General features: G+C 44.9%; 1 protein-coding gene across 2 annotated transcripts in view; it reads left to right on the forward strand.

The window, feature by feature from the left end:
• The window catches only part of USP46 (ubiquitin specific peptidase 46), a 61,555-nt gene that overhangs the window by 261 nt on the left and 33,339 nt on the right, over positions 1-27,955 (forward strand). For both annotated transcript variants that reach the window (XM_043572674.1, XM_043572675.1), the window contains exons 2-3: positions 23,614-23,694; positions 26,724-26,937. In XM_043572674.1, the coding sequence (XP_043428609.1) occupies positions 23,614-23,694; positions 26,724-26,937 (295 nt within the window). The remainder of the gene's footprint in view (positions 1-23,613; positions 23,695-26,723; positions 26,938-27,955) is intronic.

Consider the following 27,955-nt stretch of genomic DNA (forward strand, 5'->3'; position numbering starts at 1 on the left):
GCCCCTGCTCTCGGCGGGCGGGCCGCAGCCCCCGGGGCGGCCGCGGGGGAGGGGCCCGATCCCCCGCCCTCCTCCCAGCCCGGGGACCCGGGAGCTCGCCCGCGGGTGCCTGGCCGCGCCGCCGTGCCTCCGCCCTCGGGCTGCGGTGGAGGCGTCGCGGGGGGGGGGGGGGGGGTTGGGGTTTGGGGGGATATGCCGGGGATCGGAGGCACCCATCCTGCCCTTGCGGTAGATAAAGCCCTGCCGGTCTCCCTGACCGCCCTCATCTCATTTTGAGTTCACTCCTTCAACTGTATTTAAAATTCACTTTGCAAAGGCAGCCGGTTGTATCTGGAGAAATTTGAAATGCAATAAAGCTGTAAAGAAGTGCAGAATTGTAGGTGCAGAAGTGAACTTCTACCTGGTTGGGAAAGCACGGTAATTTGTGGTGGATGCCTCAATTTCCCCACCTGTGAAGGAGGGTCAAGGTTATTGGCGGTAACGCGTGGAGGCCCAGAGGGTGGGGCGGTCTTTGGGCCTGGAGGAGGTCTCCAGGGTTATCCTGCCTGATGCACTGCCAGACCCAGTAGAGGCTGGTGAGCAGGGGCGCAGGGCAGCAAGGGGACGCCATTGGGCTCTGGTGGGGCTGGGTCCATGATGTAGTGCTCACTTTAATTTGGGTTTCTCCCTTGGCTCTCCCTACCTTTTCAGTTTCTGTGGGAACAGCCTCCAGCCCTTTGGGTGCCCAGGGTGCGTCCTGCTGGCACCCCCTACTTGTCAGAGCTTTGCGAAGCCTCAGCTTGACCCCTGGCATAAAGCATTGCCCTCCTGTGCAGGGTGAGAGACTGTGCTTTGCTTCCATTCTCCAGGGTCCCCTTCCCTTCCATCAAAGCGTCTTCCCCCCCCCCCCCCAAGCTGGAACATGTGTTCTTTTAATGCCAGTTGGGGGAGAACCTCCCTTGAAGCTAATAATACAGGCCCCCAAAGGGAATCTGAGAAGGCTTGATTGAGAAGCCTTGGGGTAAGGTGATCTGGCTACCCTGCCCCCGTCACACAGCTTTTTAAATCTTCTGTCCCACATTCTCCTACAAGATTAACACATGTTCAAGGAGCATTACGGAGCCCTGGGTTGTTAGCTCAGGGGTGGAATCAGGACCCACTGGCCCTGGCTTCGGTTTTCAGCACCGTTGGACTTCGCTGCTGCCTTGGCCAGCAGAGCAAAGGCTGGGGCTTCCCAGAGTGATAGCTGCAAAGGTATTGGCGCAGGACCAGTTAGATGTGGTGGGTGGCCCCTGGAGCCGTTCCATTTCCTCCCTTTTCCTTCCTTCTCCACGCAGAGATGGGTCTCCTGCTCCTTCCTGTCGAGTGGCATTAACGTTGCTTGGTGCAGTGGAAAGGTGATGCCTTTCTTCTCGGTTTCTCTCTCTCTGCAAAGACCAGCTCCTGAGGGGAACTGTGAAACCAGAGCAGCTCTAATACTCTCCCGTGCTTGCTGTGTGGCCTCGGGCTTACAGGGCAGTGAGGCATGGTCCCAGCCCTTGGTGGCGTTCCTCTCGTGCTTGGATGTGGTGACACCTCTCTGTATTGAAGTAGGCTGGGAACTTGAGAGCTTACATGTCCCAAGAGGAAGCCAGCCTCCAGCTTTCCTCCCTCCCCCCGCCCCTCCGTGCTGCTGGGGCTTCTTGGCACACCTGGGTGGAATGTCACAACCAGTTTCCAGTAAAACTCAGGGAGGCGGACTGCAGGGAGGACCTGAGAGGTGCAGGCCAGTACTGTGTCTGGAGAGTCGACACCGTAAGTGCAAAGGCATCAGGGTTATTAGCATCATCACCCGGGTGAAGTGAGGATCCGGTAATTCCTAAAAAAAAGGATTTTTCCGCTCCTGTTTAGACACTGTCTTGAGCGAGTGCAAGTCCTGGCTCTAACATGTGCCCGCTTTTTGTCCTTGAACGAGTTGCTGTCTTCCTTATCTAGCAAAAGGGGATGACAGTGGCTCCTACCTCATCAGACGTTGTATTAAATGAGGTCCTGCACTACACGGCCTGGTACCTGGCAGGTCCTCAGTGAGGGGCAGCTGCTATTATTAAGCTCTTTTTCGCTCTTATGGCACCTTCCAATGGTTTAAAAGACCAATGAAGATGATGCGTTCTTGGACCTGGTGGAAGCAGCCACTGCTGTAAAGGAGCCCCAGGATCATTTATGCAAACCAAGCCGAGAGACTGTATGGGAAGGCTGGGATGGGAGTCCTTTACCCCGCCCCTTGTAAAAGGCTGCTCAGATCACCCCTGTCCCTCCCAGTCTTCCTTCCCACGCGAAAAGGCTTGCTGATGAGGCGACTGCTGTCTTTTCACCTGGCCGCACGTACCTTTGCACCGGATCCCCCTTTAAATTCTTCACGATTATGAATTGTTTCCAGGTAGGTGTTGTCTGAATCTCTCTTCACTATTTAGCTTCTCTCTGGGGCTCTGACTGGTCTTTTCCACTCCGAACGTGGGTAGGTCCTCGCTGGTTTGAGTAGTTGTAGTAAGAGCAAGTGGCAGCTTCATTTTTTTTTTTTTTTTTTTTTTTTATAAGCAGGTCGTTTGGCATATTTTAAACAGGCTGATGTGTCTAGAAAGGGTGTTAAAAGATACCATCCATCCAGGTAAGGCTTGAACAAACCAAAACCTAGCACTGAAAAGTAGATTTGTTTCCTCTACCAGACAAGAAAGGACCCAACAGAGCAGAAACTAAACTTGGAGCAAATCCTTTATGTGATTGAGAAATGATCACCTTCTCTTTCCCCCGCACTTCTCGTGCCGGTTTTAGATACGGGCGTTTTGGAGAATATCCACACCCCTCTGCCTGTGTCCTTGCCCGCTGAAATTTTATTGTCTCTTGGAAGTTTCATGCGAGTTCCTATTTGTTTTCATTTTACTTCCATGTGAACTCCTGCCGTAGTGATTCTTGATCAGCTTGCTTGTGTCAGCTTCGCCACACCGCGCATCTGGTTCAGAGAGAGTAAAGCTTGTTTGGCTGGTGTGTTGTAATTTTTAAAATGTACTAGCTGCTGCCAAGCATGAGGAAATGTCCCTCGTTGATAATCCTCTGATTTTTATCCAGATCAATGGATTTAACTTCCTGTGTATTTTTATGGCTCTACGAATGAAAAGGTTTGGTGTGGGGTTTTGTTTTTTTTTTTTTTTTCCTGTTTTCAGTTTGAAGAGCTTGAGAAATTTTCTAAAGAGGAAGCATTTGTTAGGAGAAACCAAATGTGCCCTCTAGAAATGGGACTTGTACCGATGCAAATTGGTCTGAATCATTGAATCTTCATTTGTTGGGAGCGCTCTAAGATGTACCATAGAGAAAATGCTGTGTGTCAAATAGACTACAGTTTCGTTCGCATAAGCAGCCATTTGTTGAGGACCTGCTATGTTTGGGTTGGCATAAACTATGTGTTGGTGCTTCATGAATGAGGGGAGTCCCTATCCCCACAGAGCTCAGCAATTTCGTATTTTGTGGGCATAACATTGGTAAAGATGAAACAATTTGCGTACGGTGTGGTATCTGCACAGATGAACGTTGAACAGAATCTCAGAAGCAATACAAAGAAAAGGCTGATGAACACAGCAGGATGTTTCTTTAACGTAATTTGCATTTGACCAAAGTTGGGTTATTTTTTATTTTATAGTAGCATAGCTTAGACCTGGCATCTGTTCCATGGCTGTCTCTTTTTTTAGGCATGAGTCTAAGGGTGGCTTTGGACAAGTTGTCGTATTTCTTGGGACCTTAGTCTTTCTCACCTTGTAAAACTCATACACTTTTTGGGGTTGTCCAAAGCTTCTTAGTGAACGGTATTTCTTAGAGTCTTTATAAAAAATCTCCATCTCCTAATTGGTTAGCAACCATTTGAGGACCGAACCAGCTTATTTAAAACTGTGTGGAATTTACCACATATTAGCATTTTTTTATTCATTGAACAGTCCCAGGATGTTATTGGACACCATAGTGAGTGCCGTATTTGAATTGTCTTAAATAAATGAAGTCACCTTGTTATGAAGGGAAAGTAAATTGAGTAGCAATTTGGAACAGAGCTAGAGAATTTTATAGAGATCATTTTATCTTGCTAAGTCAATTGCCTGAGGCAGTATTTTGAGACTAGTTGGAAAAAATTTTTTAAACTATTCAAAAAGTATGTACATCTTATAATATGGGAGAAGACATAACTTATCTCTTCCTCTAGTCCTGTTACTGTTGTTTCCCCTTCCCAAAGAGAATTGGAGACTCAGTTTAATGTATCAGCTAGGGGTCTTTAAAGTCATGTGTGAGGGTCTACTCCGATAGTGGTCAGAGTTTAGAAATTGCAGCCTGGGGTGGGGTGGGGTGGGCTGAGGTTTAAAAAAAATTCTCATCTTCTGGCCTCTTGGTCTAGTATGTAGATGTTTGTGTTGGATCAGGACCTGACAATTAGGCCTATAGATTTTTCTCTGTTTTTTCTTGGATTCCTATATGAAAACAAACTTGAATGCCAATATTTAGTTAGCGTTATAGATTATAATATTATTTTCTAGATATCAACTTTGTGTTCCAGTTCACCCACAGAATAAAACCTGTTTTTTCTTTTAATGTTTATTTTGAGAGAGAGAGCATGAGTGGGAGAGGGGCAGGGAGAGGGGGAGAGAGAGAGAGAATCCCAAGCAGGCTCTGCGCTATCAGCAAAGAGCCCAATGTGGGGCCTGAACCCGCAAACTCGAGATCATGACCTGAGCCGAAATCAAGAGTCGGTCGCATAATTGACTAAGCCACCCAGCCGCCTCCAAACCTATTTATTTTTTAACTAATGTGGAATTTGGGTATTTGGGGTTGTAATTGAAAGTATTTTTCGATTTTGATTCTCTTAGCAATTAAGAGAAATCTATAGTCACATGTTTCCTTTTTCCCCAGCTTGTTTGTTTGAATGACTTCAGGCTTTATAATCGTGTTCAATTCTGTGGTATCATCAAAAGGTGTCTCTGGGTGGTTTTATCTCTAGCCTTCTCATGGAGCCAGCCCAAAGCAAACAGACTGGAAGAGTTTGGTGTATTTTAGTCTAGTTAGTGCTCTGGACCAAATATTTTAATGCAGATTAAATTGCAATTGTGGTGAAACCAATGGTAATCTAAGGGTTTGAAAGGCCTTGCTGATCTTTTAAGAGAAAAAGCCACTCCAACATGAACAAGCAGATACTTTTTTGAGACAAATAAATTCTGTATCAACAATCAAACCTGGCATTAAAGGCTTTTGGAATGTTTGTGTTCGGAGATTGTTGCCAAGAATTTTGGGTATGCCATAAGTCCTCTACATGAGATGTTACTACAGTTTTAAGAATGGTTATTTGTGCTGGATATTTTTAAGAGCATGTGGATGAAAACCTTGTTGGTTCCCAAAGCTTCACGTTTCACCTGTCGGTCCATTCTTCTCCCGCCCGTCCAGTTTTCATGCCACTTGCAGAGCCTGAAAATGCTTTAAAGTTGTTCAGACTTGGGACCCTTTTTCTGGGTGCTTACCTGGGTGGTAAATTTCAGGCACACAGAAAAATACGGAGAATACTAGAGTGAATGCCCGTGTGTTTCCATCCACCACCCAGTGAAGAAATAAAATATAAATACAGGCGAACCCTTCCTCATTTCACTCCCCCCTCCTCCAGATGGTGACCGCTATTCTGCATTTGGTGTTTATCCCCTGTTTGTATACTTTTACTAGATACGTGTATGTTCATCAACCACATGTAGAGTCACTTCCTCATGTTTTAAACATGCTCCCTGATAGTGAGATTGCTTTTGTTTTAAACTCTGATTTCGAGGGGCGCCTGAGTGGCTCAGTCAGTTAAGCGTCCGAGTTCTGCTCAGGTCGTGATCTCACGGTTTGTGAGTTCAAGCCCTGTGTCGGGCTCCGTGCTGACAGAGCAGAGCCTGGAGCCTGCTTCAGATTCTGTGTCTCCCTCTCTCTCTGCCCTTCCCTAACTTGTGCTCTTTCTCTCAAAAATAAATAAACATTAAAAACAAACAAACAAAAAAATAAACTCTGATTTCGAGATTCATCCATTAAAGTCTACGTGATTCTAGGTTATTAACTGCTCTCCATGCGTATGCTACAATATATTCACTTTATTGTTGATAAGCACTTGACTTTACACTTTTCTGTGTTTGTCATGACATTTTGAACTTGTCTCCCTGTGCATATGTTTGAAGTTTCTCTGTGGCATATACGTAGAAGAGAGATTGCTGGGTCAAAGGAAATGGGCATCTTCAACTCTTAATATATTGCCTGGTTGCTCTCCAAAGCAGTCGTGCCGATTTGCATTCCAACCAGCAGCGCTGGGGAGCGCCAGCGGCCGCACGTGCTTTCAGACGCCCGACATTGTCAGACTTGATGTTTTGCCAGTCTGAAGTGGGATCTTTGTGGTTTAAAATGTGCACTTTCCTGTTTACTAATGAGGCTGGACATCTTTTCGTGTGTTTATTGTGCTGGGTTGTTTTTCATCCAGCGACTCCGGGGCAGTTTTCCAGGGCTTGAAAGTCAGGATTGCATTGGTTTTATCTGAAAATAGGGAAAGGGAGGATGCAGGGGGAAAGTGGGGAGACCAGAGAACAAGTTGAGAACGGTAGGGGTGGAATGGAAGATACAGGTTGACGGAGTGATAGAAAGGGGCCGAAGACTTGCAGCGACGAGACTACAGACTAGAAGGGAGAAGATACATTGAGTGTTGAGAGTAAATTCGTGATACGTCGTCGGGCGGGCCAGGCCTTCCAGTTCAAGTTATGTGGTTCATGCTTCGTTTCATTGAAATTGGCTTTGGCGTCTGGGGCCTCTTCCGGTAAGAACAACAGTGAGGCTGGACTTACAGAGTTTTCCTGTTTACCCAGTTGCTTTCGGAAGTTCTTTTAGAAAGGCGGTGTATTTCTCTGGAAACAGTGCTGCCGTGAACGTGCTCACGCCTGTCTTCTTTGCACACGTGCCTTCGTTTCTCCAGGATGTAGGCCTCGAAAGGAAAGTGCTGCTCTCCGAGTGTGCCCATGTGGGGCTTTACTAGGTGTCGCCAGATTGCTCCCCAAGGTGGTTGCATGAAATGGAGCTTTTCGGATATGTAGCTTCTGGGGCCCTAGTCTCAGAGTTTGTGATTGTCCAGAGGTGTAGGTAGGTCTGCAGTGGGTTTTAATCACCTGCGAGTTTTTTAAGTGCCACAGCTGATTCTGAGGAACATCCCAAGCTTAGACACCAGGGTGTTACATTGGCGGCTCCTCAAGGTTATCTTCTTCACCGGCATTCGGCGCAGTGCCTGGCACATACGTGCCAGAGGCTCAACCAATGATTCCTGGCTGATGGAATGAAGAGCTGGAGCCTGGGAGAATGGGAGAATTGCCTCGGAGGGAGGTAGTGCTCCACCGGAATTCCCTGGTGAGCTTGTTAAAATGCAGATTCTGATTCAGGAGGCCTCTGGTGGGGCCTAGATTTTGCATTTCTAGCGTGGCCAGATTGTCCTGGTTTGGGAAGCACACATAGAACAGCAAGTCCCCAGGGAAAAAAAAAGAAAAAAAATTTTTTTTTTTTTTTTTTTCTGAAGTGGAGGAGTTTGGGATTCGGAATCCTGCTTGGTAAATTTCAAAGCCTGTCTCCTCATCTCTTGATAACACAAAAAGGCAGGTGATAAAGTACCTTTCTCACAGCATTCTGGGGAAGAATCAAAGACGATCTTGCTGCCTGTGGAAGCATTTTGTGAACTGCGATGCCCTCACACATTCTACTTTTCATAATTATTCTCCTTCTTTTAGGGAATTAATGTTTTCCCTCAGGTTACCCAAAGCACGAAGCTGTTGTTAAAAGAAGTTGAACGGCTTTAGGGAAAGCAGCTAATAAGTTCAGGTAGTTTCTAGATACACTGAAAACCACAAAGGATAACACACTGACGTCTGAGAATCACTGGTTTGATGGAATTCTGCTCTCGTTTGGCCTGCTGTCTACGTTTAGTGGGCATTTTGGGAGGAGTGGAGTTGGGGGAAGGAGGTCAGGCAAAGAGCAGAGGCAAAATTCACCTTGTGTGGTTCTGACTGCGGTGCTGGGACGTGGGGTTCCCTCTTCACTGGTTTGTGGTAGGGGGAGGAACGGGACTAGAGAGAGGCCCAGAACTCTCTCCCACTCAGCTCTGCACTGTAGCAGGTGATAGGACAGTAGGGAGGCTCTCTAGTTTATTTCCCCAAGTCAGACACTTCTTACAGTGAGAGGGGGATGCTCTAAATAGCTATTAGGCATTAATTGATTTACTGTAGGTGTAATCAAAGCTATTCAGGGCAAACCAGGCCTTGTGGTCAACCCAAGGTTAAGCCACCGAAGGACACTGTCATTTAAATGCAGCATTTCAGGGTGCTTTATTTATTGGGGATACTGCCTCATCCACCTGAGAAGAGGCAGTGTGGTGTGGAGAGAGGAGGGCAAATACAAATAAAATAAAAGGGACATTCAGAACTAGTGTGTATTGTATGCTGCAGTTTTTTTTTGTTTTTATTCCCAGTCTTCACTGTATCTTTTTTTTTTTTTTTTAATGTTTGTTTATTTTTGAGAGAGAAAGAGAGAGAGAGGCGGTGGGGAGGGGCAGAGAGAGAGGGAGACACAGAATCCAAAGCAGGCTCCAGCCTCTGAGCTGTCAGCACAGAGCCCGACACGGGGCTTGAACTCACGAACTGCGAGATCATGACCAGAGCTGAAGACAGACGCTTACCAATTGAGCCACCTGGGCACCCCTTCACTGTATCTTTGAACCACTTGAATTTAGTAGTAGTTTTCCTTAAATCTGTCCAACTTCTTTTAATTTGGTCTCATTCTGTGCTAAGACATCTGTGAAGTAATGGGTTTGGTGAGCTAGTTATATGCTTTTGTAATGCATATCAGAAACATAATCGCTATAGATAGAACTATCAGATCATTATGTTGTACACCTGACACTAATTTAATGCTGTATGTCGATTATACCTCAATCAAAAATGCATAATTGCTAGAGTTAAAAGTGTTCATAGTTGGGCCACCTAAGATTATCTAACCTCCCACTGGGATTCATGGTTCCTAGTTTGGGAGGCATTGGCTCAGATAAGAGGTTCTTTATGGTGGTTCAAATAACCGACTATTGGAGGAACACTTATGGTTTTGTTGTTGTTGTTTGTTTTTTAAGTAATCGCCATGCCCAATGTGGGTCTCCAACTTATGACCCCAAGATCAAGAGTCCCATGCCCTACCGACTGAGCCAGCCAGGCGCCTCTGGAGGAATACTGTTACGGTGGTTTGTAGGTTACAGGTTGGCGAGCTTCCTTGGGGGGCAGGTTAACAAGTGGAGGAGATCTGGTTGGGGTTTCCACACTGTTGGTGGTTGAGTGTGAGAGTTGCCAATGCTCCCCTTTCAGAGACTCTGCTTGTCACCCATAATGTCGGTGGCAAGAGAACTTCCCTCCCTGTGGTATCGTGGGGCTGAAATGGACTCATTAATGTCTGGTGCTTAGCCCAGAGCCTGACCATTTTACTACTATTGCCTTCTAGTGCCCCTGTTTTTCCCACTAGCACTGCAGTCCAAAGGATGGAGTGGAGATTGCCTTGGGATCTGAGGTCTCAGGTTCCAGTCTTGATCCTGCCACTTTGTAGCTTTCCTAACACGGGCAGGTGACTTAGACCTCTTTGGGTTTGCACACTGCAATCTAGCACGGCTTCCAGTCAGAGACTGGACTTGTGGGGAAAGCCGGGAGGGGACAAAAGGAGGAAGAAGCTGTGATTTCCCACTGAAAGGTCCTGGGGAGGCACAGTGCAGGCAAAACTTTTGTAATCATTGGTCAGGATACAATGTTTTTCCCTTTCCTGATAATGAGAGCACGTCATCTAGTCAAAGACTTTTCATCACCTAATAAGCGTCTAACATACCCTCTTGTACTACCTGGCATCTGCAGTTAGGTGTTCCTACCTGAAAAATACATAAGTAACTGAGCTCAGTTTCTTTTTAAAAAAAAATTTTTTTTTAAGTTTTGAAAAAGGTAATATGAGTTCCTATGGTAGAAATTTCAAATTGTACAAAAGGATATATCTTGAAAATATAGCCAGCATCCAGTTGTTATAACTGGCCTGATTAATATTTGCAGTTTCTTCTGCTTCCATTCAGACATATCCTATGCATATACAAACAAATATGTTTATATTTCTTTCATAGTTTTTATTTTTATTTAAAAAAATTTTTTCAATGTTTATTTGTTTTTGAGACCGAGAGAGACAGAGCATGAATGGGGGAGGGTCAGAGAGAGAGGGAGACACAGAATCTGAAGCAGGCTCCAGGCTCTGAGCTGTCAGAACAGAGCCCAATATGGGGCTCGAACTCGTGGACCGTGAGATCATGACCCAAGCTGAAGTCGGACGCTTAACCGCATGAGTGACCCAGGCCCCCCCCCTTTTTTTTTTAATTTTTTTTTTTACTTTTATTTATTTTTGAGACAGAGACAGAGCATGAACGGGGGAGGGTCAGAGAGAGAGAGTATTTTTGTTTTTTAAAAAATGTTTATTTATTCAGAAAAGAGAGAGAGAGAAGGGGCAGGGGAGGGACAGAGAGGAAGAGAGAGAATCCCAAGGGGACTGACTGTGCTGAGCGCGGAGCTGATGCAGGGCTCAGCCCCACGACCTGGAGTTCATGACCTGAGCCGAAATCAAGAGTCGGGCGGTCAACCGACTGAGCCACCCAGGCGCCTCTATATTTCTCTCATAGTTTTTAAAAACACAGGTAGTACCTCCGGCATATTCTGATCTATCCTGATCTGCCCCTTGCTTTTATGCCTTGAAGGTGGGTCCGTGTTAGTAGTAAGTGAAGAGCATCCTCATTCTTTTTTAATGGCTACAGAGTATTCAGTTGCTTGAATGTATTGGATTCACTGAAGCACTAATGGGCATAAAGGTAGTTTTCCACCCTTTGGTTTTTACAAACAAGGCTATAGGGAACGTATATCCTCATGTCCATAAATCATTTTACATGTGTGGGAATATAGCTGTTGGCTTACTTCTCAGAAATGGATTTGCATTTGTAACTTTGACGGATTCTGCCAAATTGCCCTCCACCAGCAATATGTGCGACTCTCGTTACCCACAGCCTTGCCAAAGCCGTGTGCTATCCAGAAACCTTTTGATCCTTGCCAGTCAGGGGAAAAATGGAGTCTTAGTATATTTTTAGTTTGCGTCTCTCTTGTTAGAAGTGAGCTTGAGCAGCTATTCACACGTTCAAGAAAACCAGCTCAATTTCATTTAACTGTTTTGTTGTTGGCAATTACTTTCGAAGTCTGTAGAGAAAGACCAGTTTTATTTTTATTTTCAATCTGTGGCAGACTGATATTTTTATAAAATACAATAAAAAAGAATTATTAGCAAAATAGAGTTAAAAGCTCCAAAGATACGTAAGCACACAAACCCCTATTTTTTTTAATGTTTATTTATTTTTGAGAGACAGAGCACGAGTAAGGGAGGAGCAGAGAGAGAGGGAGACACAGAATCTGAAGTGGGCTCCAGGCTCTGAGCTGTCAGCCCAGAGCCCGATGCAGGGCTCGAATTCACGAACCGTGCGATCATGACCTGAGCCGAAGTTGGACACTTAACTGACTGAGCCACCCAGGCGCCCTCAAAACCCCTATTTTTTATGATTAACTTGACAGATACAGAATTACTCTATCCATTCATTATACCTGTTTTTACTTTCTGAACTTAGCTCATGGCACTATCAACACTTTGGGTGATACTGCTGTAAAGAACTCTTGTCGTTTCTTTTTTTCCATTGCAGCCCTGTTTGGGGATGAGAGAAGAGAGCACAGAATTCTATATTTTATGTTTCACAATCAGTACTAGATGTTTTTGCTCCATTAGAGTAGAATATCTCTGGTGGTGCAGTACTGATCCAGAAGGCCAGGGTGCCATGCAAACCCATCCAGGTGCCTTAACCCCTTCAGTTCTCCCAGGCTGTAACATGGAATACTGGTGCCCTGGTTTTTCACTGGATGAAGACCTTGAACTTGAACTACTAGACAGGGTTGGGTGGAGCTCCAAATCACCCAATTAGTCCAATTTGTAGAGCTGACCTCTATGACCTGGGACTTTGCCAGTATCCCATGCCATTCATGCTGCTTTTCTAGGAGGTGATGGGAGGGGTTCCTGGGTAAAGTAAGACCTTAAGAGACCTCATAATCAAGGTGGCACGTTGGTGGCTCTGCAGAACGTTGGATTGAGTTTCTCTTCTAGCACACTGAGTTCAGTGACTGTGGGTGAAATTTCCTTTTTCTCCCCCTTCAGCCAGAATATAGACACAGACCAGTATCTTTTGTTCTGCTTTTGAGTTGAAATTTTATCTTTGCATGAGGACTTTGTTACGCTGTCTCTAGGCACGCGGAGAGCTATTTTACAAACCAGAGTCTCGAGCTGCTCTTTAATGTCCCTTCCTGTGATGACTTGGGATCGTTATGTATCCCAGGGTCATCTTTCTTCAGTAGCAGACGTTTTTGTTTTGTTGTGTCATGATCATTAAATTAAATCCTGTTGAGATGTTTTTCTGCGTGTTTCCCCCTACCCAATATCATAGAAGGCATGGAAATGTCATGCTATCGTGGTGCAGAATGAAGATGTGTTGTCACTGCCTTCCGTGGATGATGGCTCCCGGGGAAAGCCGGCAGAGGTCCGGGAGGCGGGTGAGTGCTCCTGCCAGGAGTTGGGGCTGCAGTGTGTCAGGATTTAGGTCGTCGGTTCACAGCAGACCTCTGCTACATACTGACACCTGACCTTGGCAAGTTCCTTAACCCCCCGCTAACCACATTTCCCTCACCTGTGAAATGTGGTCCCCGGGAGTGGTTTACCTGGAAGGGGAGTTTTGTTCAGTGTTGCTCACTGGGCCTGGGTGACCTGTCTGCCCTCTAAGCAGGACGGGCACCGATAGCCATACCGGGGTGTTGCGTAGTCGGTGGTTAGCGTTCGATGGTTAGGTGATGAGGTGATGTGTGACCAAGGGCCAGAGAGCACGTGCTCAGGAGCAGCTCTGGCTCCCTGCCTAGTCCCTATAATCTGCAGCTATGGAATTATGAAAAATACAAATGAAAAGATCATCTCCCTTGCCTGGGGGTCAGGAGTTCGGGCTCTGAATCCGAACGGCCTGTGTTCAAGTTCTGTCTCCTTTACAGACTGAGTGAAGGTGGGCAAGTTCCCTCCATTTCTTCGTAAGTAGAACAGGGGTAATAAACATAATCTGGCTTGGGCTAGTGGACAAAATTAAGCGAATATATAGACATGAAGTTTCTGAATGAGTGGCACGTAGCACTTACTCTTCCCCATTTGCCAAATTTATTCAGTTAGCAAATTTATTTAAGTGCCTTTTATATGCCAGGTGCTCTGCTAGGTGCTGGCAAACGAATCAGACGTAATGGAGTCTGTTCTTGTCGGGTTTATGGTCTAGTGTAGAGATTAGCAAGCTTTTCGGTAAAAGGCTCCATGGTAAATATCTTGGGCTTTCTGGGCCATAATGTCTTTGTCACAACTACTCTACTATCATATTGTGAAAGTAGCTACAATAAGTAAATGGATGACTGTGTCTGTGTTCCAATAAAACTTTATTTACAAAAGCAGTTGTGCCAGATTTGGTCCATAGATCATCACTTGTCAACCTGTGGTTCAGTGGGAAAACATGTTAAGTAAGCACAAATATGTTATCAGAAGTCGTGATGGGTTTTATAAAATGGAAATCTCACAGGATTACATAAGAAAAAGGTCAAGAAAGGTAGCTTTGAAGAAGTGACATTGAAGCAAAATGGTAGGAAGGTAGCCAAAGGAAGAAAGGGCAGCTGCAGCAGGCATAGCTCTAGTGGCTAGTTTTAAACTTGCCACACCAGTTGTTAGCTAAGAGGCTCAGAATTACAGCCTGCATTTCTGTCTTTTGGAGCACATTGGATATTTTGACGTTTTCTTTGAATTAAAACAGAAATGGGTGTCTGACTTTGGGTCAGGTCACGATCTCATGGTTTGTGAGTTTGAACTCTATATCGGGCTCTGTGCTGACAGCTCAGAGCCTGGAGCCTGCTTTGGATTCTGTGTCTCCCTCTCTGTCTGCCCCTCCCCCACTCATGCTCTGTCTCTTTCTCAAAAACAGGTAAACATTAAAAAAAAAATTTAAACAGAAATGGGAAATTTCCCCTGAAATATAATTCATGCCAGTTGTCTTCCCCTTCCCACCTCCCTAACTCCTGTTATAATCTTAACACTGAGAGATGAACTGTATTAATATAGTAACACATTTTGGGGCACCTGGAGCATGTGACTCTTGATCTCAGGCTTGTGAGTTTGAGCCCTACATTGGGTGTAGAGATTACTTTAAAAAACTCTAAAAAAAAAAAAGGTGTGTGTGTGTATACCTTGTATATACATGTGTATACACATGTATAAGAGATGTATATAAGGTATATATACAAGGTATATATATATGTATATAAGGTATATATACACATATAAAAGATATATATGTATATATAAACAAACACATTTTGTTATGCATTCTTCTGGTAGGTTATTTTCTCTATGCAGGTGTTTTCATTATATTGTCAGTATCTAAAAATTCAGAAGGTAGAGTAGTAAGATTGCACATTATTTCATTATTAGGTATAAGACGTTTTACCCCTTAGAACTCATTTTTACTTTTTGATGTTGTTTTTCTCTTTTTGCCTGGTTAAACTTAAGATTCTCTTCTTTTCCTATTTGGCTAAAGATTCACAGATCTTAAAACCACTTTGGGAAAAAAAAATCTGTTTTCTTATTGACTACATCCTGAGTTTTTCCCAATTTCCAACCTCAATTGTACATTTCCTTTAATTTTTTTTTTTAACGTTTATTTATTTTTGAGACAGAGACAGAGCATGAACGGGGGAGGGCCAGAGAGAGAGGGAGACGCAGAATCTGAAGCAGGCTCCAGGCTCTGAGCTGTCAGCACAGAGCCCGACATGGGGCTGGAACTCACAGAGCGGGAGATCATGACCTGAGCCGAAGTCGGACGCTTAACCGGCTGACCCACCCAGGCACCCCTGTACATTTCCTTTAGACAGGTTGTGGCATCTTAGAGTATTCCGTAGAGATTTTATGGAAAAGTATGTTGCTCACTGTGGACTATTTGAAGGGGTGCCTCGGAGTTAGGGGTTTGTCTGTACAACTTTGTGACCCCATCAAGTTTTCTCTTTCTGCCATTCTGGGATTCCGAGGGGACTCTGCCTGCATGAGAGTCATTGCGGTGCAGTGGTTAGGAGCATACTGGTGTGAGTTAAACCCAGTTTTGTTCCTTGGCTGTGTGAACTTGGATCAAGTTACTTACCTTCTCTGGGTCCCAGTTTTCTTCTCTTTAAAATGGGAACAATCGTGGCATTAACCTCATGGAGTTAAATTTAGAGGATTAGAGGAGTAAAATGAATAAAATACACATCAGGTCCTTGGGGCAGTGACTGCAGTAGGGAGGATGATTTGTGTTATCCGTTGTTATTATTACTAGTTACAGCTGGGGAACCAGTGGCCCTATTCCTCCGTAACCGTCCTTGAATTCTGGCAAGTGGCTCCTGACTCATCCTGAGATCTTGGGCTGTATCACTTCATTTTTGTTTCACCCTCTGTGTAAGGCTGTAGGAGTGACTTTAATCAACAGAAGTTAGGGAAACCTAGTTTTTTTGAAATCTAGTTCTTTATGTACTTTTGTACTTGGAAAACTTACTTGATAAGTAGAATAGCCTTTTGAACATAGACCTAAAAGTATGTCTTTGGCAACAACATTATCTTCTTCTGTCACATATTTTATTTTTAAAAAATTTTTAACGTTTACTTATTATTGAGAGACTGAGAGAGACAGAGCACAGCTGGGGGAGGGACAGAGAGAGGGAGACAGAATCCGAAGCAGGCTCCAGGCTCTGAGCTGTCAGCACAGAGCCTGATGCGGGGCTCGAACTCACAAACTGGGAGATCACGACCTGAGCCAAGTCGGGTGCTTAACCGACTGAGCCACCCAGGAGCCCCTCCTGTCACGTACTTTAATTCCGGGTTTATAACTGATGACTTATTCTGTGTATACTTGGAGATTTTTACATGTTCTCTTTGGCCTTTTTTGTGTGTGGCCCTTCTTTACTTTGTAAAAACTTGAAAGAGAGGTTGCCTAACCTAGGATGCCGACAAATGGGCTGTCCTGGGGTTATCTTGGCCAAGTAGGCTTACTTCTCTGGGCCTTGAGTTTTTTTCATCTGTGAAATGGGTCTAGATGATCTCCAAGGGCTCTTCCTGGTCTCTGTGGCTTTTGTTCAGGTGCTCCCATAGTCTGGCAATATTCTCATTAGCTTTTATAGACCTTGCAGTGCTGCTGTTCTGATTATACCATCCTCCTGAGCAAGATTCTATCTCCTTTTTGTCCCCCACTGGAAGAACTCCTAATATGCTTTCCTTATAAACTGCCTTTAAAATCACTTTAAAAAGAAATGCCTTTCTATATCCATCTATGCGTTTACGATTCATCCTTCCCGGTGGCGGTGGTTGTTTATTTGGTGGTTCTGTAGCCCCCCCTCGGCAGGCACAGGATTGCTCTCAGAAGTGCTCTGAAGAGCTAACATTACAGTCTTCTTGTTGGAACTTGTCCCAGCTCAGATTCTATTTTTAATAAAGTGTGGTGCATTGTTTTTCAAAGGTTACCAAATTTTTTACTGATGGAAATAAGATCTTTATGTTTCTATACCTCCAGACCCTGTGATTTACCACCATTGATAAGTTCTTTTGTTCAGCATCTGGTCATGGAGTAATTATTCTCAGTGCCTCCCACTTGCCTTTTGTGCCTGTGGGCTGGGTGCTAGCAGTGGGAGTGTAGGCGCTGGGATTTGTAGTGTACCTTGCAATTTGCATGGTGCTGATGACATTCCCAGTTTTGCTTGATTCTCCCTGTTACCCTGAGTAGTGGGTTGGCCCGATTCCAGCTCCTCCCCCACCCACACCCTCCCAGCCAGGAAACCAAGGCCAAGAGAGAAGAGTGACCAAAACCAAAGGCAAATTCACACTGGGAGGAAAAAATGGCCAAATACAGTCTGAATTGTGTGCTGTGGCCTCGAGATAACTGGTCTGCAGGATATTAGTTTGCTAATTTTCATTAACTTTTTTTTTTTATAGTTTTTTTTCAATGTTTATTTTTGAGAGAAAGAGAGTGTGAGTGGGGGAGAGTCAGAGAGTGAAGGAGACACAGAATCTGAAGCAGGATCCAGGCTCTGAGCTGTCAGCACAGAGTCTGATGTGGGGCTTGAACTCACAAACCATGAGATCATGACCTGAGCCTAAGTCAGACCCTTAACCGACTGAGCCACCCAGGCGCCCCCATTAACTTTCTTTAATGACAAAAATAACAATACCCAGTGTAAAAAGGATGAATAGTTGGGAAGAGAACACGAAAAGCCCTTTGGTGGCCTCCTCAGTTCCCAGCCCTGCTCCTAGACCCTGGTGACTAGTGTTCATAATTTCCTAAGTATTCTTGAAGGGGTTTCCATTAGAATGTAGGCACGGAGGGGCGCCTGGGTGGCTCCGTTGAGCATCTGACTTTTGATTTCATGATCGTGAAATCAAATCAGGTCAAATCGGGACATGATCTCTCAGTTTGTGGGTTTGAGCTTCACGTCGGGCTCTGCACTGACACCGCGAGCCTGCTTCGGATCCTCTCTGTGCCTCCCTCGCTCAGGCACGCACACGTATTCTCTGCCCCTCTCTCTCATTAACAACAACAAAAAAATGTAGGCATTAAACACAGGCCTGGTCTGCGTGTGCTGTGTGCCACAGATATAAGTGCTCGGCACAAAGCAGGGCACGGTGTCCGTTGATTAAATGAGTGGCATCTCCAGCATCATCCTGCACATTGTCACTCGCCAGCACGTTTCTACTTCTTGCTCTATCTTGGACAGATTTTCATAGCGGGACTTGTACGGCAACTTCTTTAAATAGCTGCATGGTATTCCATTGTATGGATCACTATAACTTTTTAACCAGTCCAAGCTGTTTCTAACTTTTTCTGTCACAAACCTTGCTGTGAGGGCCCTCTGAGACATTGACTGAGGGCCCTCTGGGAACAACATTGGTTGTTCCCCTTGATATCCATTTTCCAGTTCTTTTTTTGTTTCTTGTTTTTTAATGTTTATTTATTTTTGAGAGAGAGGAAGAGAGAGAGAGAGACCGAGCAGAGGAGGGACAGAGGGAGAGAAGGGGACAGAGGATCCAAAGTAGCCTCTGCACTGACAGCAGACGGCCTGATGCAGGGCTTGAACTCACAAGCCGTGAGATCATGGCCTGAGCCGAAGTCAGACGCTCAAACGACTGAGCCACCCAGGCACCCGTTTTCTATTTCTGATGTTAGCTGGTCATGGCCGCTGACACCTGCCAAGTCCCCTTGTAGTAGGTATGGATACCATACAGGGTCCCCGGGTGGGGGGTGGAGGTTGTGTGGGTGAAGTTTCCTGTTGCTGCTGTAAAAAATTACCACAGACTTCAGAGCTTCATTTGAAGCTCCAGAGGTCAAAAATCCTAAAGTCAAGGGTCCGGCTAGCCCCATACCTTCTAGAGGCTCTAGGAGAGAATGCGTTTCCTTGCCTTTTCCAGTTTCTAGAGGCTGCCTACATTCCGTCGCCCAGGAACTCTCGGAACTCTGCTTCTGTTGTCATGTCTTCTCACTGACTCTTGCGTCTCACCTCCCTCTCCTGAGGACCCTCCCTTGTGGTTACACTGGGCCCACCCAGATAATCCAGTGTGATGTCCCCATCTCAAGATCCTTAAATTAACTGTACCTGCACAGTCCCTTTGGCCATGTAAGGTAACAGATTCACAGATTCCAGGGATTAGGGTGTGGAGGGGCCATTATTCTTTCTGTCAGAGGGACTACCAGAGCCTGGGGGTAGTCAGTGAAGAATGCCCTGAGAAGGATGATGGGGTACAGGCAGGTGAAGAAGCTGAGGAAGAACCTTCAGGTGGTGAGTGGGATGGAATTTGAGGTGTCCTGATCTGTATGAGGAATGGAACGAAAGGCTATTGTGACAGCCAAGTGTACAAGGGACTGGGTGTTGAGAGGTGACGCTGGAGACAGCAGGGGAAGTCACTGGAGGGTTTTAGAGTAGCTTTGTATTTACAAAGAACACTTGTGCTGCCATGATGACAGTGGGGTTAGAGGTGGGTATGGAGGGTGTTGGAGGCCACATAGGAGGCTGTCGTAATTCAGGTGGGAGATGCTGGGGGCCTTGCCTTGCTCGTGGCAGAAGATGAAAGAGAAGCAGATGGCTCTGAGAGATTGAAACCACAGACATGGTAGTGGGTGGGTCGGGCGAGACCCCCAGGCTAGACCAAGCGTCGGCCAAGAAGGTGGCAGCATTGTCATTTGTGGCGAAATACCAGGAAAGGGTTGGAATTGGGGGGAAGGAGAAGGGAATGCTCTAATTTGGAGTAGATTGATTTTGAGGGCCTATGAGACAAACCAGTGGAAATGTCAATATTCATCCAGTCTGAATGAGCTCAGAAGTTTTCTGGAATGAAGATGAAATTGGAAATGGTAGCTGCTGATTGATGCCACATGAGTGGTTATTGCCTGGACCCTACAGAGAGGCATGGAGAAGAGGGAAGAGGGCCTCAGTGCTTGTAGAAAGCCCAGGGTAGCTAAAAGCGCCCTCTGTAGTTGGCAATGTTTTGAGCTCATCAGGGGTGAAGTGGAGATAGAATCCAGATGAAGAAATGTGGAGGTGAAGAAACAGAAGAATCTTAAACAGTATTATGGAAAACTTCCCAACATTGTATTAGCTTCCTATTGCTGCTATAAGAAATTAGGATTGACTTAGTGCCTTAAACAACACAAATTTCTTGTCTTATGGTTCCGGAGGTCAAAGACCTGAAATTGGCCTCCCGGAGCTAACATATAGGATGTATAAATTTGAGTTCTTCCTGGAGGTTCCAGCAGAGACTGTTCTTTGCCTTTTCCAGCTTCTGGAGGTTGCGTGTGCTCCTTGGCTCCTGGCCCCCTTCCTTCGTCTTCAGAACTAGCAAGGGCCAGTTGAGTCCTTCACACGTGGCGTCACTCTGATCTGTCGGTCTGCGTGTTTCCCACTTTTAAGGATGCTTGTGATAACATTGGGCCTGCCAAGATAATCTGGGACAGTCCTCCTATTTTAAGGTCAACTCATAAGCAAATTAATCCCATCTACAAGCTGAATTTTCCTTAGCCATGTAAGGTAATATATTCACAAGTTCTGGGGATTAGGACATAGACATCTTTGGGGCACCATTACTCTGCCAGTACACATACATGTTAACGTATAAACAGAATAGTATAACGAGCCCCACGTACCCAGCACTCAGCTTCAACAACACAGCGTGTCCTCACTTCTCCCCACCTCACCACTGGTTATTTAAAATAAATCTTAGAAGTTATCTGACTCATCTGTAGATGTTTCAGAATAGAGTTCTTTAAAGAAGTTGAGCTCTCATGGGACAGTGATGAGGGGGAGGTCACTGGGGAGATGTGTGGGAGAGTGTGCACGTGTGCATTTTTAGAGGGGGAGGCAGTTAGGCATGCTAAATTCTTCACTTTGACATTTGCAGCACTGGGCAGAAATCACATCATGTTAACACCCTCTACAGGGCCCTGCAGTAGGCATGTTAAATTCTGACGGGAAGGATCTAACTGTGGAGGAGAGACGGGCTTGGACGAGAGACGTGTCCATCATTAACAGAGGGAGGCATGTAGGTTTGAAGGTTTGGGAACGAGAGTTCCTCTCTGCTGGTTTAATTTAATCCAATTAAAAAAAATGTTCCCCTATTGAGTAGGAAGCCAGTGCGTGGGGCAGAGGGGAACTAGGGGATGTTGAAGATTTGAGGAGCTCCAGGAAAGTTGGAAACAGTCACTGTGGAGAGAATGAGTGCACTGAAGAGACATTATTGGAGGTGGGACATGTTCGGGGCCTGCTTGGTGAATTCAAGTGAGTCCAGCCGGCATCGTTGTGGGACTTCTTCCATTAGCATTGCACGTCTCTATGGGTATATGTTCAGAGATAGCGGACCATTTGGCTCCTACTGGCTTAGTTTTTTGCCAGGTGGTGTGACCAGAGGACAGGGTTTTTAAGAGCAATTGAAGTCATGCTCCCTGGGCTCTACGCTGAATAAGAAAGAAGAGGCGTGACAGGATCAGGTGGTGTGAATGTAGCCATGGTGCTGGGATGCTTAAGGAAGCTGGCAGGCAGAGCGGAGCCTGGATCGATTGTAGGGTGGTGACCAGGTCCAGAGGAGCTGGAGTGGAGTGGAATAAAAGCCAGCTGGTAAAGAGGACATCCAGTTACCGAGAGAGCAGGCTGTGGGAATGCTCCTCCACGTGGGTATTGAGATGACCCCGGATGACAGCAGGAGGCAGAGGGGAGGGTGAGGTCGTCTGTGAATGGAGGTCAGCCAAGAAAAGGAGATGGGAAGGGCCTTGCACAGACCTGGGAGGTGTGGACCTCAGGAGGGCAGGTGTTTAGCACAGGTCATTCCTCTTAAACATTGCCCTCCGTTCGGGTAATCACCTCCCCAACTCTCCCTCCAGTGGGAAAATATTAAGCTAGGTAGAGAAAAGCAGACTCGATCCAAGAATTCCTAAATAGCGAAAATCATGGATTCACTTGAATATATGGCTACCTCATAAAGAGAGATTTAATGAGCTCTGTCTCCATGCGCTATCCTTTTATATCTGAAATTCCTCCTGGGCTCTAAGCCATATATTCTAATGTTGCTTCAGATATGGCCGTGGGTGTATTTAATATGCATTATTTATATTGATTTATGATTGGGATGTGGCTTTTTTGAAAAATTTTAGTGGTTTTTGTCTATACCATAAAATCCTGCTGTAATATTATAACTGCTGTTTAAAAGACTCAGCCTTGTATATGGCGTCGCTTATTGTGAAAGGTGATGAAAACCGCACGCGCGCGCGCACGAAAAGACAGTGAAACTATCAAATATGCACAAATGACCACAGAGCTCAAAGTCTCAGCTGACAGGAAAGGGAATTTAGATTGGTGGGCTGTATAATGGACCTAGAAAACACATGAAAACAGGATGTTATGATAAGGGAATAGAATTGGCCATTTCTGCTGCAGTCCTGTTTGCTCAAAATTGGGTTATTTTACATTTAACATTTTCTTGCTGACAAGTGACCATTTTGTCTGGTTCTCAGTCCACCTTTTGGCCATTTCTTCCCATGACAGGAGATGCCCATTATATGGATCAAGAATAGATATTAGCAGCAGATTCATTTTTTTTAGAAAACACAATGGTGTCTCTTCCTGTCTCCCAGATCTTTGAGATTCTCTGAACAGAGTCCTTCTCTGATAGCCTGAGGACGAGAGAAGGCTATAGAATGATGATAGAGCCACAGGCATATGTGGAGCCTGATCCTCGCACCCCAAACGGCTTACCTTGTTGGACTGGACTTCGGTCACTTTTCCTAATTGCAGCGGGCTCGTCTGGGCCTTCCGGGAGAAATGGGTGTCGTGTCGCTAGTGGCCACTTTGCCCTCAGCGGTGCGTTCGATTGTCCTGCATAGCATTTGGTTAAGCTCAGGGGCTCCCAAGCCTGACTCCTGGGTTCAAGTCCTAGCTCCGCCGCTTACTGCCTGTGGTTCTTGGGCAGATTTTTAATCATTGTAAACTTCATGCTCCTGTCCGTTAAGTAGGCGTTGTAATAGTACTTCCCTCTAGGATTGTTGTGAGAATGAATAGTACAGTCCCTGGCACTTAATAGGAGTACCCAGTAACTTCTCATCATCACGTTGGAGCTTTCAACTTGGGTTCACATGGCTCACCAATCTGATGCATTTGGGAAGGGTTTTAAAGTACATCGTTCCATTATTCACAGTATTCCTTGGACGTTTCACTTTCCCAGTTAAGGCATTTCTCTGAGCACCGTATTTAAAGCTTCAACTATGTACACTCCCCCCACCCCCCGCCTTCATTTCTCTCCTCCCTGAGGTCCACACCCTCATTTCCTGATTTGTTGTTCATCACTGCGCTTACCACCTTCCTGTATACTGTCCATTGTATTTGCTTTTTCTTTCTGGCTGTCTTCACTAAAATGTGAGCTCCGTGAGTGTGGGCTTCCTTGTCTGTTTTGTTCACTGTTACATTGTCACTGCCTGGAATAGTACCTGGCACATAGTGGGCGTGCAGTAAATCGTTATCAGAATGAAGACGTTGACTTTGAGAGTGGTGATATGATTCTCTACACCACCAAGTATTATAAAAGCTGCTGGGCTTACAATTTACAATGTTTTATTCACAAGCTCTTAATGATAATTTGCTTATTTGCCTATCTCAAACCAACTTTACTAATAGAAGATCATGGAAGTCAGGTAGAATGGGTTTGAAGGGATGATTACATTGGATGAAGAGAAGAATAAGGCTGACATTATTAATTCCTTTACCGACTTACTTCTGACACTTTTTTTTCCCCAGCACAAACAGCACTAACCACCACGAGGGTGAGAGAGATGCTGATCTCAATAGTGGACTCTCTTAAGAGTCTCTTGTCCATTTTATGTACAATAGAAACTTTGTTATTTTTCTCTTTCAGGGCACCAATGCCTCTGCTCTGGAAAAAGACATTGGTCCAGAGCAGTTTCCAATCAATGAACACTATTTTGGATTGGTCAATGTAAGTATATAAAGATGTCTTATTTTTATCAAATGTTTTAGAGTACTTGAAGCAACTCCATGGCAGTTTCTCTTATCACCAATTTTTAAATAATTGTTCATGCGCCTTAGTTCCTAGAAATGGCAGGTGTTGGGGAGGAGAAATTTAGTTCAGTTTTTCAAAGTGTCAGTTGTCCCAGAAAAAAGGGTTTAATTACTGCATTGTTGGGTCACATTCTCACTTTTTTCCCTGGTGCTCATGAGATTTCCTTTGTAACTTTTGGAATAATTTTATTAGCCTTTGTGGCCAAATCTGCTTGTATCATGTAGGTGAACTGGTCTTTGGCCAGTCTCTGTTTCAGTATGCATGAGTACAGAGTTTTAAAAGTGTTACCAGCTCATCACCAGGAACTGTTTAACAATCAAACTTGATGCTGGTACTGAAAGCAGGGGTGGATTGTGGCGGGGAAGACTGGGACCAATTTATCTCCCAATTCCTGGGCCTCGTCTTATCTGTGCTCAGCAATGCTGCCTTGCATGTGACCACACTTAGGCTCTGCTTCCTTGATGAGTTGGTTATGACTAAGTCGTTAGGCGATGTTACCCAATACCCTTGTGAGCTTTCTTCCTCACCTGATCCGTTCCCTCTGGGGTAAAGGTTTTCCACCTCATAAGCACCTCACAAGCACCTGGTTTTCTGGTACAACTGCTCTGAGCAGAATCTGTCAGTACCCAGGTGTAACAGCTAGTAATTTCCACTGGGGAAGCTAGAAGTATTCTCAGTGAACAAATGCCCCTTGTGGCATAATGGAAAGAACATTGGCTTTGAAGTAATATAGCCCTGAATTCTGCCTGTGCTGCTCACTAGCTGTGTGATCTAGAGCAAGTCACTGGGCCTCTTTGAGCCTCCATTTCTCCATCTGTAAATTGGACACCATAACGATATCTTTCTCTTGGGTTATAATGAAGGATCAGTGAGCGAGCTCCTACTGAAGACCCTGACACAAGGCTGAGGCACATTGTGGACACTCCATAAACGTTAATTCCTTTTCCTTCCCAGAGTCATCCACTGGATCGGGGCCAAGCATTACTAAAGGGTGTCTAGGCAAAGGCGGATACACTGAGTCAAAGAGAAAAGGATGGAAGAAGGAAGGCTAAAGTACTAGAATATAGGGCATTCTGTTGGCGAAATACGGACTTCCAATCTAAAATGTTTTTTTTTTTTTTAACATTTATTTATTTTTGAGAGACAGAGAGAGACAGGGCGTGAGCAGGGGAGGGGCAGAGAGAGAGGGAGACACAGAATCTGAAGTAGGCTCCAGACACTGAGTTGGCAGCACAGAGCCCGACGCGGGGCCCAAACCCACGAGCCGTGAGATCATGACCTGAGCCGAAGTTGGACACTCAACCGACTGAGCCACCCAGGCGCCCCTGGACTTCTAATTTTAATACAATTTTTTTAGCCATTATGCACAGGCCTCTGCTGAGCTCTGTGAAGATAGTTGTTCAAGTTGTGGAAAATTCTGCCCTAGCTAGGGAAAATACAAACGAGGAAAAAAAGAATTAAGTCCATTTCCTAGTTTGTGGAAGCATTGTGAGATTACATTTATTAATAGCTTCATTTATGTTCACTTCAAATGGTAATTCATGAAAGTTCCAGCTTCTCTTTAAAAAGAGGTTTGTCTCCTATTACATAATTATGTCAAAGTAGATTAAAATATGTAAAAATAGGAAATGTTCTCTCTTAGCATACGTAGAAATGTCACATTAAGTATGGCGGAGCATCTGTCTCACCCTTGGGAAAATGACACACAAGCCAACAACCAATCTTGAGAAGATGTTCATGTTCTATTTTAATCTTACAAAGGATTTTGAAATCTATGTTATTAATCTTGTGGTTTCTTTAGATTTTTCCCTTTTTATTTTCCTCTCTGTGAAGATTCCTAAAGTGATAGTCTGGGCTGTGTTCTTCCACAGAGTTGGTGTCACAGTCTGTTGAAAACCACTGAGATGATGACTTTTTCCTTCTTTAATCATAATCTGAGTATCTGTGGTTTTTGAGAGGAACAGAATATTAGGGTGTGAGTCCTCATGTGATTGTAGGAGACCAGGAACTGAGTGCCGTTGTGTTGGGACACTTACCATCATGGCAGAAAAAAGACTGAGGGTGACTCAGGAGTTGGAGGGGAAGAAGCTGGTGGGATGACCTAGGGAGGCACCTCTTTGCTCCATTGCTCTGGAGTAAGTGAGGACATGGGGTCTGAAGCAATGCGCAGGGGCGCCAGAATCTTGGAAGAGTAAGACTAAAACAAGTCCCCATGTAGATGAGGCTGCTTCAGCTGACCAACTGGTTCTTTTTCTTGGGTTCTGATTTGGATTTTTATTTTCCACCACAGGAGTTTAGATATGTCGTAATGTGGCCTCTCTTATTTATTTAATTACTGTTACTTTTCAATGTTTATTTATTTGGAGAGAGAGAGAGACATACTAAGGGTGAGTGGGGTATGGGTAGCAAGAGAGGGAGACACAGAATCCGGAGCAGGCTCCAGGATCTGAGCTGTTAGCCCAGCGCCTGATGCAGGGCTCGAACTTACGAACCATGAGATTATGACCTGAGCCAAGGCTGGTCGCTCTACTGACTGAGCCACCCAGGCACCCCCCTACAACATGGCCTCTCTTATTTAGCCAGCTACTTTCCTTCGTCACCATATTATGTCGAGTTTTCTTCTTTTCTTTTTAAGCACCAGAAGCTCTCCTTAGATTTTTTTTTTTTTTTTTTTTTAATTAAGGCTGAGAGCTTCTTATCTATTTTAGGGACTTTCATGGGCTAGAGAGGCACCAGGCTGATATAAACCTGTATTCGTTTCCCTGTTGCTCAGATAGTCACTGGTGTGTGTTTAGAGTGGTTTGCTGGTTTTCTAACATGGCGAGCAGGCCTCCGATACTGGGAAATCTGGGCTGGCTCCTGGAGGGTGGGCTTCTCCCTCTTCCCACCGGAGGTGGCGCGTCTCCAGACCATGAACTTGAACCATCCCTGTTGTCCTTTGTCAGTTCGGAAACACGTGCTACTGTAACTCCGTGCTTCAGGCATTATACTTCTGTCGGCCGTTCCGGGAGAATGTGTTGGCATACAAGGCCCAGCAAAAAAAGAAGGAAAACTTACTGACGTGCCTGGCAGACCTTTTCCACAGCATTGCCACGCAGAAGAAGAAGGTTGGCGTGATCCCACCAAAGAAGTTCATTTCGAGGCTGAGAAAAGAGAATGGTGAGTAATGTGTTTGAAGGTCCGAGAAAAGGAGTATTCATAGTTCTGTGTATCCTCAAAATGTACCTCCCCTCTTGCTTTTTTTCATGGGAAAATGGTCTGGCCAGCTACTCATAAAGGCAGATATAATTCTCCTTTTCCACCACGTATACATAAAATAAGACTGGATAAAAAAAAAGCTTACAAATTCGGATTTATCATTTCGTTTTGGAATGGTCTTTTTATTTGCTGTGCATCGGGAGGGGCTTTTTTCTGGATAGGACCCATGTAAGAGAAAACTTGCCCAAGGCAGCCTTCTAGGCCAGTACACTGATTGGAATAAATAAGTTGATGCAGTAATTGAATAAAATGGTACTCTTATAAAGTTGTCGTAAGTGATTAAAATAAATGTATATTCTCTAACTGGAGACTCTGCTCTTTTAAAAATAATACCTCTGGTTTTTATGCCTGAGACAATTGAAGGATATTAAGTTGATATCTTTATACTATAAAAATGCCCGGCTGTCACCTGATTTTTTTTTTCTTCTGATTTTTTTTTTGTTTTGTTTTGTTTTTTGGTTTTTTTTTTTTTTTTTTTTTTCTTTTGGTTTTTTTTTTGGCCGGGGGGTGGGGAGTGGTGGTGGGGACTAGGTTATTCCAGAAGATTTGCATTGGTAATTTCTATGACTAGAAATAGTTGATATGGCAACTTGTGTTTATCCTAGATTTCAGCCTTACTCCAACAGACTTGCACAGTTAATCAGATGTTTGTTTTATAAAGTCTCATTTAATTTGATTGCTGTCTCTTAACGTTGTTGTAGTTTATACGTGCCAGAATAAAAATAATGTGAGCAGGAGGCAGAGCGCCCCCGAGTCTTGTCGCGAACGTGATTAATAACGAAGTTTCACAGCTGCATTCGTCTCTTGATTGTCCCTACGGCAGGGAACAGCAGTAGGCTTCTGGAATCACTCGTATTTGGTTTCGGAACACTATCAGATAGACACATACATCCCTCATCTCCCATATGTGTTTCGTTTA

This window comes from Prionailurus bengalensis, chromosome B1 (assembly GCF_016509475.1).
Source record: "Prionailurus bengalensis isolate Pbe53 chromosome B1, Fcat_Pben_1.1_paternal_pri, whole genome shotgun sequence".
Taxonomy (NCBI): domain Eukaryota; kingdom Metazoa; phylum Chordata; class Mammalia; order Carnivora; family Felidae; genus Prionailurus; species Prionailurus bengalensis.